General features: G+C 47.9%; 1 protein-coding gene across 6 annotated transcripts in view; it reads right to left on the reverse strand.

The window, feature by feature from the left end:
• Tmcc3 (transmembrane and coiled-coil domain family 3) overlaps nt 1-14806 on the reverse strand; it is a 306403-nt gene that overhangs the window by 137107 nt on the left and 154490 nt on the right. For 5 of the 6 annotated variants that reach the window (XM_075954038.1, XM_075954041.1, XM_075954039.1 and 2 more), the window contains one exon: nt 14040-14156. The exons of the other annotated variant lie outside the window; for it this stretch is intronic. In XM_075954038.1, the coding sequence (XP_075810153.1) occupies nt 14040-14069 (30 nt within the window). In that variant the 5' untranslated portion in view covers nt 14070-14156. The remainder of the gene's footprint in view (nt 1-14039; nt 14157-14806) is intronic. 6 annotated transcript variants of the gene reach the window in all.

The following is a 14806-nucleotide window of genomic DNA, read 5'->3' on the forward strand; positions in this document are numbered from 1 at the left end:
GTTGTGGGTGACTGCTCCAAGCGCTGACTTTGTTAGCAGGCAGACAGGAAATGCAGCTTTATGGGTCAGCCTGTGTCTCTGTCACAACTTTCCAGCTCTTCTAGGGCAAGACAATTTAATGGCGGTGTAGATTATGTCAAAAGGATTTGATACAAACAGGTGTTAGCTGTAGTTGGCTAAATCTTGGTCTGAGGAAATCATGGTAACCCCATTTCCTCAAATGGTTAATACATGGGTGTGTGATACAATCCCAGTGAATGGAATGTGGACCAGTCCCAGTAGATGGCATCTGACCCAATTCCAATGGATGCCAGGCGGTCCAATCCCAGTGGATGGTGTGTGACCTAATCCTGGGGATAGAATGTGAGCCAATCCCAGGGGATGCTGTGGGAGCCAGTCCTAGTGGACAGTGTATGATGACCTCTTTCAGGCTAGTAGAAGAGCTAACCCTTCTCCGTCCCTTTGGGTATTATCAAATCTGGATGTTATTATCATAGCTGGGATTGCTGTGGCCATTGTGCTTTGTCCTGCAGATGTGGCTATCAAACACAGGAGGGCAGAGCCCTGAGAAACACAGAGAAGTCAGAAGCTTGTATACTGCGCTTGGGGCCCACTTCTTAGGCAAAACAAAAACACAACAAACAAACAAAATGTTCCTTAAGGCAATGGTTTAGCCGAAAAGCATCTTAATTACAACATCATCATCCCTGATCCAACACTTACCAAAGCACGTCACAGGGGACAGATGTCCAGTAAAATAGCATTTGTGGGGCTGGCCAGCAACCTGAACCCCAAACTCCAGCAAAATGAGAATTCTTTCCACTGCAAACAAGCCAACGCCTCTTAAAATACCACACACACACACACACACACACACACACACTTTTTTTTTGCTCAAAAAATTAACTGAGAAATACCAGTGAGAGAAGAATAATAGCAAACCTATACTTATTTAATATGAATAGAAAGCAAGATTGATAATTTTTCATTTCCCCTAAATTGGCGTGTTCCGTCTGCTCCTCTCCTTGCAGCTTTCCCCCTCTTGCTTGGAGCCTCTCCCTGGCTGCCCCGCTAACGCGAGCCGCATGCAAATGTGCGGAGCCTCATCAGTTGTATTAGGCGCGGTTCCAACTGGCCACCCCACATGAACACAATTAAAAGTTAAACATCAATTAAAATTCACGGAATCCATTTAGCTTCCTGAAAAAGCACTAAATAACTGAACACATTTGGGGCACAAATTAATCTCCATCGCTTTCCCTAGGACTCTGTAGTCATCAAACAGACTAGGCCTGGTTTAGACTTTTAATTCACTCAGTCCCTGCTGAGGAGGTAATGAAACACAAGGCCAGGACACCAGTCAGAAGGAAGGGCCACGCGGATCGAGTGGTCTGTCTGCGATAGGGGTGCCAAAGCTCTACGATTGTTATCGTTCGGATAGGAAATGTGCCCCATGGGCTTCCACATTGTTCTTTAGCTGGTAGCGATATTTTATGGGGTTCCAGAAGCTTCTTCCTCATTGGAAGAAGTAGAGTCTCTGAATGTGATGCCTGATCTTGATCCCTTCCTTGCTCTCCCATTTCCTGTCTGCATGGGGCAAGCAGCCTCTCCCTCCACACTCTCCCACCTCTGGGACGCACAGCCTCACCTCAGACTCCAGATAATGGAGCCGGCCATCCACAGGCCAAGAACTCTGAAATTCTGAACCAGAATGAACAATTCCCTCTGTAAACCGCTCTCAAGGAGCTTTGGTCACGACTATGGAAGGTTAATGACTACAGAAAGAGGGTGAACCCTGCCTGGGGTGGGGTGTGTGCATGTGTACGTGTGTGTGTGTGTGTGTGTGTGCACGCGCGCGTGTGCGTGCATACATGCGCGCATCATCTCTTTTTGGGACCCTGTGCTGCTGTGCTCATCAGTTTCAAGGTTCAGTCAGCATTTCAAGTGGTGGCGATACATTCCAAAGAGAAAACGTAATTTTCTTCCCAGCTCCCCCTCAGTCTTCTACATCCACATATGTTCTGGATTGTACTCCACAGCATCACCCTGCTTTTTGTTGGGGGGGGTTGGTTTGTTTGTTTGAATACTTCCTTGTTTTTCTCTGTATCCTCAGACCAATCCACCACCAACAGCCCAATCTTTTACAAACTAAGTATGATCTCTTTGCTCACTCCCCACTGCACTTTAAAACTATTAACTATTAATGTGTGTGTGTGAGAGAGAGAGAGAGGGAAAGTGTGTGTCTGTGTGTGAGAGAGTGTGTGTGTGTGAGAGAGAGAGAAAGAGAGAGAGAGTGTGTGTGTGTGTGTATGAGAGAGAGAGAGTATGTGAGAGAGAGACAAAGAGAGAGAGAGAGTGTATGTGTGTGTGTGTGAGAGAGAGAGAGTATGTGAGAGAGAGACAGAGAGAGAGAGAGAGAGAGAGAGAGAGAGAGAGAGAGAGAGAGAGAGAGAGAGAGAGAGAGAGAGTGTGTGTGGTGGCCAGAGGCCAAGGTCAGGCTCAATTGCTTCCCCACTCTATTTCGGCAAGGTCTCTCCCCTTCACCTAAAACCTACCCCTTCGGCTAAACTATTTTGCCAGAGACTCCAGGCACCAGCCTGTCTGCCACGCTAGCACTGGGGTTACAGACACACACTGCCACAATCAGCTTTTTATGAGGGTGCTGGGGATCTGACCTCGGGTCCTGAAGCTTGAAAGGCCAGTGCTTTATTGACTGAGCCATCTCCCACCATCACCCCCAACTGCACTATAGAACTAGAAACCAGAATCTGTTTTCTACTGTAAAAAAAAACCAAACCCCACAGTTTAGCAGCTGAACACGTCATAAATCTAACCTTTTACAGTTCTGGAGAGCAGTCTGAAACCAAAGCACTGTCAGGGCTGTGTTTTCTCATGCAGCTCTCAACCTTCCTAAGGCTGTGGCTCCTTAATACGGTTCCTCAAGTTGTGGTGACCCCAATTATATATTTATTTCATTGTTTTGCCATTGTTATGAATCATAATTAAATATCTAATATACGGTCCCAAGGGGGTCACGGCCCCGAGATTGAGAACAACTGTTCTGGAGGCTTCCCGGGAGAACACGTTTTCTTATTTTTTGGCTTCTGAAGGCTATCTGCATCTTTGGACTCATGGCTCCTCCCCACCTCCTCTGACTCTGACCCTCTTTATAGGCCTCTGCACCTCACCTCATCACATCGGTGAGGCTGCTTTCACTGGGCAAGAGAACATTCTCGGAGGTTCTAGGGACACGGAGTGGGGTGGGGATAGCCAGGCAGTCACAAAACCAAACCAACACCACGCAAAACCCAAACACATCCTCACTGTGCCTTAGCTGGTTTATGTCGGTAGGGCTGGCTTGGCTCAGCCTTGAGGAGTTCCTGGCCCCAGCTCTCCCTCCGCTGACCTCCTCCTGCTACAGCCTCCGTCCATTTCCCTGTGCCCCAACCATTTGCTCATCGGTCTTCTAAGAACAGCCTTCCTCCAGTAGCTCTCCCGGCTGTTCCGTGACTGCGGGGCCCACAGTCCTATTCTTTGTGTCATCTGAGGTCATCTCGCATCAGTGAGTGGACTCGGGGGCAGAGTCCAGTCTGCCCTGTTCCAGCACTGCTGGATCAATGACCAATTGTGGCCGTTGAGTATTTGTTGGAGGAATAAACTGTCTGATAAATGCTTCCGATTTTCCAAAAGCACACCCCCACAAGCCGTTTGCTTTCCTAATCCATACGTTTATGTAAATACTCTTTAAAACGCATCAGTATTTTCAGCCTGCATCAGTAGCGGCGATGACATTAAATGAGACAAAATGCATTAAAAACAACTATAAAGCCTACAACAGAGTGAGGGAGGGAAGGAGGTGGAGTGGGGGATAGAGCCGAGAAAATTATGGATCACATAATTACTATGTATGAAGACTTACAGGCATTGATTACAGATGATTCTAAACTCAATGTGACTTTTAGTGGGAAAAAGGCTTCCAACAAGGAAACCTTCATGCTGGAGGTGTTAAACCAAAGAGGAAAACTGATTTTTAGATTCTCTCTGTGTGTGTCTGTGTCTCTGTCTACGTGTGTGTGTGTGTGTGTGTGTGTGTGTGTGTGTGTGTGTGTGTGTTCAGGTGCCTGTGCATGTACACGAGAGGGTATATGTATCTGTGTGTCTGTGTGTCGGTCAGAGGCTGACGTTAGGCGTCTTCCTCTACCACTGTCTACTGTAGTAGAGACAGAGCCTCCCCCTGAACCTAGAGCTCACCCATTGGCTGGGCTGGCTGGCCAGTGATCTCTAGGGCTCCGCCTATCCCCACCTCCCTCCTGCTACCCCAGTGCTGAGGTTAAGGGTGTGTGTCATTATTCTTGGCCTTTTAAGCTGGGATCCACACTGGGGAGCTCACAACTGTATAGCAAGCACTTTACCAACTGAGCCATCTCTCCAGTCTCCTTGGATATACTTTAAAAACAGACACATAATTATTGTAGGTACATATGGGCAATTATTCAAGGTCTATATACAATGTATAATGACCAAGTCAGTGTGATAACATTTCTTTCCCCTCAGATATTTATCATCACTTTGAACATGAGAATGACCTTTGAACTCTTCTCTGTTGCGAGCTCTTTTATGAACCATGTAGAGGCTGATTGACGGCTCTGGTCACGGTGCTGCAGAACCCTGGAACTGACTCTGCCTATCAGTATTTGGTACCAAGATCCATCCCATCTCCCTCCACCCTTCCAAGACTCCTATACCTTATTCTGTATAACACTTTCAGTATTCCCATATGAGAGCATAAAGTGTTCTTCTCTGTGTGGTTTGTTTCTCTTAACATAAAGCCCTCCAGTTCAATCGGATATACGATATACTTTATTAACAAACTATCCTGCACTACCCAGGACAGCCTATGAGCTAGAGGCTGTAGTGAGAGAGCTCTATGTAAAATACCCACTTCGGTGTTCAAAGTCTTACTATGGAACAGGCACACAGAGAGCCGTAGATGAAATAACCTAACTTGCTCAAGTCTATAGAGCAGATATGTGTAACCAGGAGGATTCACGACTTCAGGGCCTCAGCGTTACACCTACTGAAGACCCCACTCTATCCGTTTTAACTGGTTATTCTGGCTACAACTAAGAGTTCATAAGAAAGCATCAGTCTGCTCTTCAGAGACGTGGGTTTAACAGGCTGAAGGGCCCTGTGCTCCAGGGCATGCGCATAACCCAAGAGCCAGAAATGAAGCTCAGTGTATTGTGGTGGAGTCATCTTGTACGCTGTGAATATATGCTACTCTCATTGGCTAATAAAGAACTGACTGGCCAGTAGCCAGGCAGGAAGTATAGGTGGGACAGCCACACTGAGAATGCTGGGAGGAAGAAGGGCGGAGTCAGAGGAGTTGCCATGAGACACAGAGGAAGCAAGACATGCTGGAAAACAGGTAAAGCCATGAGTCACGTGGCAATACATAGATTAATAGAAATGGGTTAAAAGTTGTAAGAGCTAGTTAATAATAAGCCTGAGCTATTGGCCAAGCATTTGTAATCAATATTGAGTCTCTGTGTTGGTTATTTGGGAATTGGTGAGTAGGACAGAAACTTCCGCCTACAGCGTATTACTACAGAACGTGCTACTTAGCTTCAGAATTACGACCATGCCCCAGGAATCTCGGCTTTATTTTCAGGTACCTGACTCTTCTTCTGCTTCATGTCCAGTGAGTGTAGACCTTGTCTCGTTTCCTCTGCTAGCTCTCTTCATAATTACTTCATTTCAAAATTAAAGACATATACTTTATTTCAAAAATAAAGATAAGCTACTCCAACACTGTAAACACATCTAGTCAAAAGCGGGTCTCCTTCCAATTCCATTATAGATGTCCTTTACTACAAACAACAGTTGTCAAACACGGATATGCATGTGCGCAAACATACATGCACGCACACACACAGAGGCTAGATGGTTTGCTTCAGATAGTGGAATAAGACAGCTGGATGCCTAGAGACCATGGCAGAGGCTTTTACAAGGTTTCTCAGAAATCCTAATTGGATCCCAAATGTGTTCCATGGCAACTGGAAGAACTTATGAAATATTTAAGGGAGGACGGACAGGGCAAATCCGAGGTCCTAGCTGCAGCAAGAGGGACTGCTGGAGCCATGGTCATGGTGAGGTCACCCAGCTATGAAAGAAGAGACGGCGCTGCCTTGTCCTCCGGAACTGGCAGAGGAAGCCCTGTCATGGGTGCCAGCATTCCTGCATGGACAGCCCCTTCCGACCTGTTTTTATCTGGAGACGAGCATCCTTGCATACTTGGTTTTCCATTCCTGTTACCCTACTCTGATGTCTCATACGTGTGTGTCCTGCTATCTGGTGGCATCTGCCATCCATTTAAAGATTGAGACTCGGCTGGTTTCATATATGAGGGCCCAGTCCCCACCCCGCACTATGGGCCTATTTTCTTAAATCGGGATATGCAGCCGCCTGCATGCAGTCAGGCTGTGTTTGAGCAGCATAACAAGCCGAGGACTGAAATGGGCAAATGCTGGTCACTTTGCTGGCTTGTGCATCTACCCAGAGAAGAGTAGCCCACCCAGCCTTGGACCCAGAGGAGAAACGAGAGTGGCGCACACCCGCTCCCACGGACTCATAGACACACAAGAGAGAAACAAAGTTTATCCACTGTGTGCCATCAAGGTCTGGGGGCTGTCATGCAGCATGTGATCCTGTAATTCCCACCGAAGGATTCAACAGAATATTCGGATTTTAAAGAAACTTTCATCCGTCGGGCAGATGCCTACATGTGTAACTATCTCCTCTCCTTACCTGCTGGCCCTTCTGTGTTGGTCTCTACCGTGTTCCAGGAAGCAAACATTGACGGACAGCTATCTTGGCAGCTAAGACGCCGCACCATATGCTCTGAGGTTGGAGGTCACCTGGAGCTGGCCAAATCCAGCCAGCTGCCTGTTTTCACATGATCTACGATCTAAGATGCTTTTTTAAAGGACAGGAAGAAAAAGAGGTCCATTTCACGGGATGTGAAAATTACATGAAATTCAAATTTCAGTGCCTACAATGAAATTTTATTGCCATGCAGTTTCCCCCACTCATTTGCATATCGTCTACGGCCGCTTTTATACCGCAGCTGCTGGGATGAATATCTGCATCCGAAACCACACGTCCACAGAGCCTAAAGTATGTACGTCTTGACTGTTGCTATGGTTTGGGTAAGTGTCTCCCCAAGGTCTGCGTGTTAAGGGTTTGGCCCCAGTCCCTGGCACTCTTGGGAGGAGATGAATCCTTAAGAGGCAGAACCCAAGCTGAAAATGTTTTTGGTCATATAAGGCGTGCCCCTGAGAGGAACAATGGGACCCTGCCCCATCTCTTCCCCCTCTGTTCCCTAGATCCCTTGAAGGGATCAGGTGGTTGGTTGCCCTAGGTATTTCTGCCAGAATGTTCTTTTGGTCTTCCAAATCCAGGAAGCCCAACCAGTCATGCATGAAAACTTACAAAGTCAGGCATTGTAGAAGTCTTTTCTCTTCTTATTTGAATATCTCAGGTGTTTGGTTGGAGCGGTGGGAAATCAACACACCCGCTATAGGAAAAACTCACTGGTCCTTGACTAGGTAGGAAACCTGCCTCTGTCTCCGCCATAACTTGCAAAGTGTTTGAGTCGAGGCTGAGAACATGGTGAGTCTAGACTAAGCAGAGTTTTCCGGGTCATTTATCTCACTCACCGGAACCACGGAAAGCTAGAATCTGAGCTAATAAACACTGCGGAAAGCAAGGCTCTCTCACACCCTCTCAGGAAAAACAGGGCACTTGGATTTGGGCACTTTAAAGTAAGTTAAAGGTTTTAAAAGGAAGGGAGGGAGGGAGGGAGGGAGGGAGGGAGGGAGGGAGGGAGGGAGGGAGAAAAGAAGGAAGGTTGGTTACAGGTAAGTTACCATTCACACTTAATAGCTATTTGCCATTTCCATGAGGCTAGCATCACTAAGCATTGCCATCACTGAAACAGAAGCATCAAGCTGTAAGCAAGAACAGGACCAAGCAGGGTGTAGAGGAAATGGCCAGGAGCATGCCAGCATCCCACCTGTGAAATGCAAGCAGCAGTCAGAGCTCCATATGAACGAGGCATTCAATGGCCAATTCAAGTCTCCCAGGGGCACCTCAGGCATCCCTGAAAGACAGTGGCATCCCCTTCAGTGGTCGCTATGCTATGCTCTCTCAGTTTGCCAGGGAGAGGTAGGGATCGCCTTATGACAGTTGGGGCTCATTTTGGAAGGCAAAGTATGTGTCCTCTTGGTCAATAAAGTACAGTGCTATTCCTCTGCCAGGGGCCATTGGTAGCATTGCATTTTACAGTATGTTTTAGCAATGTCATCTGGAGATGACCTTGAGAAACTAACTTTAGTCAATTAGTCTAATTCTAAAGCCTGTTTTGGCAAGCACTGCTCGGCTACCTCAGCCTTCTTTAATGGAAATCCCCTTTCCATGGGCTGATTTCTACTCTGATTAATACTGCAGAAAAGGGGGGGGCGTAGAGATGATTACTACAGAATAAGGGGGACAACTGAGCTGCACACCCGCAAAGCTTGTCAAGACTGGTAGACATAGGTCAAGGCTGAAATTTTGGGGTCACCATGGAAAACTCAAGGACTTTGTTCTCCATATGCCAGCAATCCTTTAATGATTTTTAAGACATCACTTCAAAGAGCGTTGAATCATTAGGCAGCTGTGGCTGTCCATGCTCAAAAAAACTTTGTTCTTGTCACTGTTATGTGCACGAGCCTCTCGTGAGCACTCTGAACCTTCCTTTCCCCATAAATACACATGTGACCACACATCTAAGAAATGGGTCTCCTAGACTCCTAGTGTAAGGCCAAGGATCCCAAAGTAAGAAATCTTACTGGAGTGTGGATAAACCTTGAAGAAGCTCTAGAACGGGCCAGGAGCACTGTGGTAGTTTGAATGTCATTAGCCTCCATAAGCTCATGGGGAGAGGCACTATTAGGAGGTGTGACTTTGTTGGAATAGGAAAGGTATAATATTCCTTTGTTGGAATAGGTACGGCCTTGTTGAAGGAAGTGTGTCACTGTGGAGGTGGGCTTTGAGGTCTCATATGTGTTCAAGCCACACCCCCAGTGTCTCAGACCACTTCCTGTTGCTTTGCTGGTCAAGATGTGGGACCCTCAGCTTCTTCTCCAGCACCAGGTCTGCCTGCATGCCCCACTATGATGATGATGGACTAAACCTCTGAAAATGTAAACTTCTCCAATTAAATATTTTTCCTTTATAAGAGTCGTCATGGTCATAGTGTCTCTTCCCAGCAATAGAAGCCCTAACTAGGACAAGCCCCCAAGTAGCTTTTCTCCCCTTCTTCCAGATTCACTAGGATGCACACAGTCTGATGACCTGTGACAACTGCCCTCCCTTTGTGGAGTATGCAGGGAACTATAGTTAACCAGGGTTTTCTCAATACAAAAAAAAAAAAAAGACTGGCTTGGTAGTGCCCACCCCAACACTTGGGAAGCAGAGTCAGGCAGATCTCTGTGAGTTCAAGGCCAACTTGGTCTACAAATCGAGTTCCAGGAAAGCCATGACACTTAACCCAGAGAAACTCTGTTTTGAAAAACAAACAGACAAACAAAAAAAGAAAACTAGTTTTAAAATTATAATTTAATTTAGTCCGTCCCCAGAGAAAGAATGCAAGTATTTGAATAGATACCAATAAGTCACTATTGCAATATTGTGTATGTGTGTGTGCTGTTTATGTGGGTCTACTCCTGGGAGTCAAATCACAATGTCTGCATCTTCCATGTTCTGGCTTACCTGCCTGCAATGAATTCACACAGATACAAGCCAGCCTGGAGTCCTCTAGGCAAGCGGGTTGAGCAGTCAGGAAGCAGTTTTCAGGGCCATGGTCACGGTGAAGACACTTGCCCACATGGAAGCCTTCTCAGCCATTTTGGACAGTTCCGATCCCTTCTTCTGCCTCTTATCAGCTAAGCTTCCATAAACTGCACCTCACTGTGGGGCCCAGCAGGGATTACTAGCTGCCGTGTAGCTTTTATCTTTCCGCCTCCCCAGCAGCAGGGAGGAGAGCTCAAAATGTGTCAGAATTACAAACCAAAGGCAAAGGATTCCCAAGGGGCGAATCCCTGTCTCCAGAGCACCAAGACCGTCCTACACAAAACAGAAAACACGAATCTCAGGCTCTCCTGAAATTTCTCTTGCTTTTTTTTTTCTGGGTTGAAAATATAAAAACGTTAAGTATCTGCCAACTGCCAGATCTGAAAATGAGAGAAAATCAAATAGTAAATAAAAGAAAATGAAAACCGAATCAGGAAATGCAGCCGAGTGAGGGAAACACACACACACACACACACTCATGTGCACCCACACCATGCACACACACACACACGCATGTGCATCCACACCATGCACTCACACACACACACACATACGTATGTGCATCCATACCATGCACTCACACACACACATCATGCACACACATACACCATGCACTCACACACACACACACCATGCACACACACACACCATGCATTCACACTCACACACCATGCACGCACACACACCATGCACTCACACACATACACCATGCACTCACACACACACATCATGCACACACATACACCATGCACTCACACACACACACACACCATGCACACACACACACCATGCATTCACACTCACACACCATGCACGCACACACACCATGCACTCACACACACACACACACACTCACACACACACACACACCATGCACTCACACACACACACACCATGCACTCACACACACACATCATGCACACACATACACCATGCACTCACACACACACACCATGCACACACACACACACCATGCACACACACACACACCATGCACACACACACACACCATGCACTCACACACACACCATGCACACACACACACCATGCACACACACACACCATGCACACACACACACCATGCACACACACACACACCATGCACACACACACACACCATGCACACACACACACCATGCACACACACACACCATGCACACACACACACACCATGCACACACACACACACACACCATGCACTCACACACACACCATGCACTCACACACACACCATGCACACACACACACCATGCACACACACACACCATGCACACACACACACCATGCACTCACACACACACACCATCACACACACACTATGCACTCACACACACACCATGCACTCACACACACACACACACCATGCACACACACACACACCATCACACACACACACACCATCACACACACACACACACTCACCATGCACTCACACACACACTCACACACACACTATGCACTCACACACACACCATGCACACACACACATACCATGCACTCACACGCACACAAGTGCACACACAGACTGCAGGTGCATACACATAAACAACCACACACGGCGGTGCCACCCTTCCTGAGTTTCTGAGACAGACACGATTGCTTTGGGGGAGCAGTTCCAAACAGTGCAGGATTCCTGGAAGTTCAACTAAGGAGAGGACAGCGTCACTGCCCGGGGTCAACCAACACTGCTTCTATTTCTAGGCATGTGTATACACAGACACACAGACACTCACAAACAATCCCGGCGACCTGTGGCGGCAGCAGTTGCCCAGGTAAGCCAGTCCCTAGCTTACTTTCCCAGGTCTGGTTTCTTTTCCAGTCGCCTCTGAGGCCAGCAGAATGGCTGGCACAATAAAACAACAAGGCTGTTTTTATGGGGCAGCAGAGTGGCCCAAATCCCGACTCACCTTTTCAGACGTACAACCTTTAAAACTTTTGAAGGCCTTTGCCGTCCCCTAAGGTTAAGTCCACAGTTTCCCGAGCTGGCCTACGAGCAGGATGGACCCCTTTCTTTAACAGTCCAAACAGGGACGTTGGAGAATGAAAGACGGAGGAACCAAGAATCCTGTGACAGCAGCCACAGGCCAGGCCGAGAGACCAGACTGTAGGTCGTTCCTCAAGTGCCCACTTAGGTAGTCATGCCTGCTCTTCGCTCCCGTCCTTTGCTGTTCCTCTTCTCTGGCCACACTTTCATTCTTTGGAAACAGGAGAGAGGCACGCCCTTCTGATGCTCCTCCCTCCCACAGCACGTTGAGAGCCCCCATCACACCCGCAGTGTCTTGTTCTGTGACTGCAGCTTTCGGCTTCAGAGGCGCAAAGTCCCACTCAGCAAATAAACTCCCAGGCTTTGTGCATTGGCAGCCAGACCCTCAGCCCCTACTGCGTTGGTCAGGTATGACCAGCCCTGGATTTGGCGACTTCAGCGCCACTTTCAGATGCTCTCCTGAAGGCCCCTGACCTGGGTCTGCCTCATGGGTCTAATGTTACCCTAGGTGCTCAGAGAGTGTCTGTCGCCAAGGCAGAGGCTATAATGCATTTATCCGGGGACATTGGAGAGTGAGACACACAGGCACGTGCACACGCACACACACCAGGTTCCAGACCCTCCTCGGCAACTTTGAGCTCAGAAGCGGCCGATTTCAGAATTCTTCATTTGAAATGGGCAGTATTATGCAATATTGCTGGGGGTAAGGAGGGCTGGTATCACGCCCTATAACCCACCACACTGCCATTTCTTCAGCAGAAATGTGTAAATATTTGGACCTAGGAACTAAACAAGGCCTTGAAACCATCTCGCATCCCTTCAGGCCAGGCCCTGCAAAGCCTTTCATTCAGATCAGGTTGGAATTTCTACCAACGTGAAGAAGAAACGTGGGTTTTCAAGAGCTCTGGATTTTAGAATTGCAGAATGTTGAACTGTGGATTGGTAGCAATGGACATTACCTAGACATGATTGATGCCCCTGGCAGGGTTCCACGTTTATAGTACATCATGCAGGGCACAGTGTACGTCCTAGGTCTGCCACGTTCTCACATACTTGTGTAATACATATAGCACGTGCAAAAATCTCAGTCCTCGAAACAATCCCACAAGGCACCACTGCCGTCTCCAGATAAGGAAATAAGGCACAGAGCGTTCAATGACCACATGGAGAGGAGACGGCAGAGCTTAAACCCGATGATGAAATAATAAACTGTGAGCATGCATGTGCTACCCAGAGAGGGGCGGGTAGATGCAACTGGACACACATTTGCTAAGGTGGTCTGGTCGGTCCTGCGGAACTGCCTGACTCCGCGGCTCCTTGCCAGCGTTGCTTCTGATAGCCTTGGTGTCTACAGACAGAACACTAAGGTGGGGACTTCCTGCCCAGTCACAGACAGCTAGGAGAAGGCCAGGTTCAGACTGAAATCATGGCCACCACAATCCCCTGGGGGAGTTGGGACCAGGAAACACAGTCATTCTCGTCCACGGTGCCTGGACTACAAAATGTAAATGAGGCCCAGAGAGAATTATAGGACAGCCACACCGCTCCTACAGTTGCGGGGGAGAGCACCATCAGAACACCGAGCGCTGGCACCCGAGGAACATGGGGGTACAGCAGAGACCTTACAGCACACTGGCCTTCAACCCATTAGTGATGGGAACTGAAGCGGAACAGGAATTAATTTTGCATGAGCTGCTTGAGTTGAACTCCAACAAATTCGTATCCTGACACCGAACCATTGTGAAGAGCCATCAGTATAAACACTGAAGATAGGACTAACGTCTCTGTATGCATAGCCAGTCATTACGACGCACTTCCAACACGGCCACCCAGGCTCCTGATTGGGCTCCGCAGATTAACATGATCTGCGTACATATTAGACATGATTGATTAAATTGCTCAAGTGGAAAAAAACTAGTAGAAGAGGGTGGCTTTTCAGAATACAATCCCAACCAATAGCTCGCCCCTCTGCTCCAAGCCAAGGTTATCTAACGAGAGCTGCCTTTGGCAGAAGGCGCTTTTCAGGTCAGAGAATGGATGCATCTGGACGTCAAGAGTGAACAGAGCCCTGTGGAGGGGATTTTCACAGCCAGACGCAGGACAAGCCATCCGTGGCCTTCTGGTGGGAACACGGAGAACCAGAGAGGGGAGGGTCACTCACCTTTACCCCTTCTTTTCTCATTAACATCATCCCACCTCCACTCAGGACACTAACACGCCTCGTTCAGTCCACTCTTCCTGGCTTTCTTGAAGTCACAGGCGGCCATGTACGATGACTCTGGTGAGAAGGAAAACCCAAACAAAAGTCTTTCTTATCATTTCTTAGTGAAAGAAAATAACAGTTGATAAGGAAAACCCTTCCCATATCCTTCAACACAGACCTGATGACTGGGCCTTAAGCCACCTGGTATCGCCATGGCAACAGAAGCCAGCGTGTTGAGTGGCTCTGATGAGGACGTGAACTAGCCTACATCTAGATTCGGTATTGTGTTAGAGAAGCGCTGTTCTTGGGTTTTTCTGTTATTTGCAACCAAACACTCCTAACGGAATGTCCGAGACAGAAGGTTGTACTTGGAAGTCTGAACCTTAGGCAACGTCACCATAGAGACCGAGAACCATCTACAGTTAGTGATCTGTTCACGTCCCAGGAAGCAACCAGTCTGCCAGACGGTGCCGCGGAATATGGATCGTCATGGAATTCCAAACCAGGATGGTAGTTCCAACACCTGCTTGCCATCTTTGTTTTCACCAGCCGAATCCTGAATTTATTCCCACATGGTCCCCAGATGCCCTTTTCCAGCCTTAGAGTACGCCCCATTTCAGACACCAGGGCCAAGACCGAGGAAGGAGGGGAAGTTATCCTAGGCCCTGCCCTCTGTGTAGACAGCTCAGCTGGTTCTGGCCCCACCCAAGAGGCAGGAGATTCCC

The sequence above is a fragment of the Microtus pennsylvanicus genome, chromosome 20 (genome assembly GCF_037038515.1).
Source record: "Microtus pennsylvanicus isolate mMicPen1 chromosome 20, mMicPen1.hap1, whole genome shotgun sequence".
NCBI lineage: Eukaryota > Metazoa > Chordata > Mammalia > Rodentia > Cricetidae > Microtus > Microtus pennsylvanicus.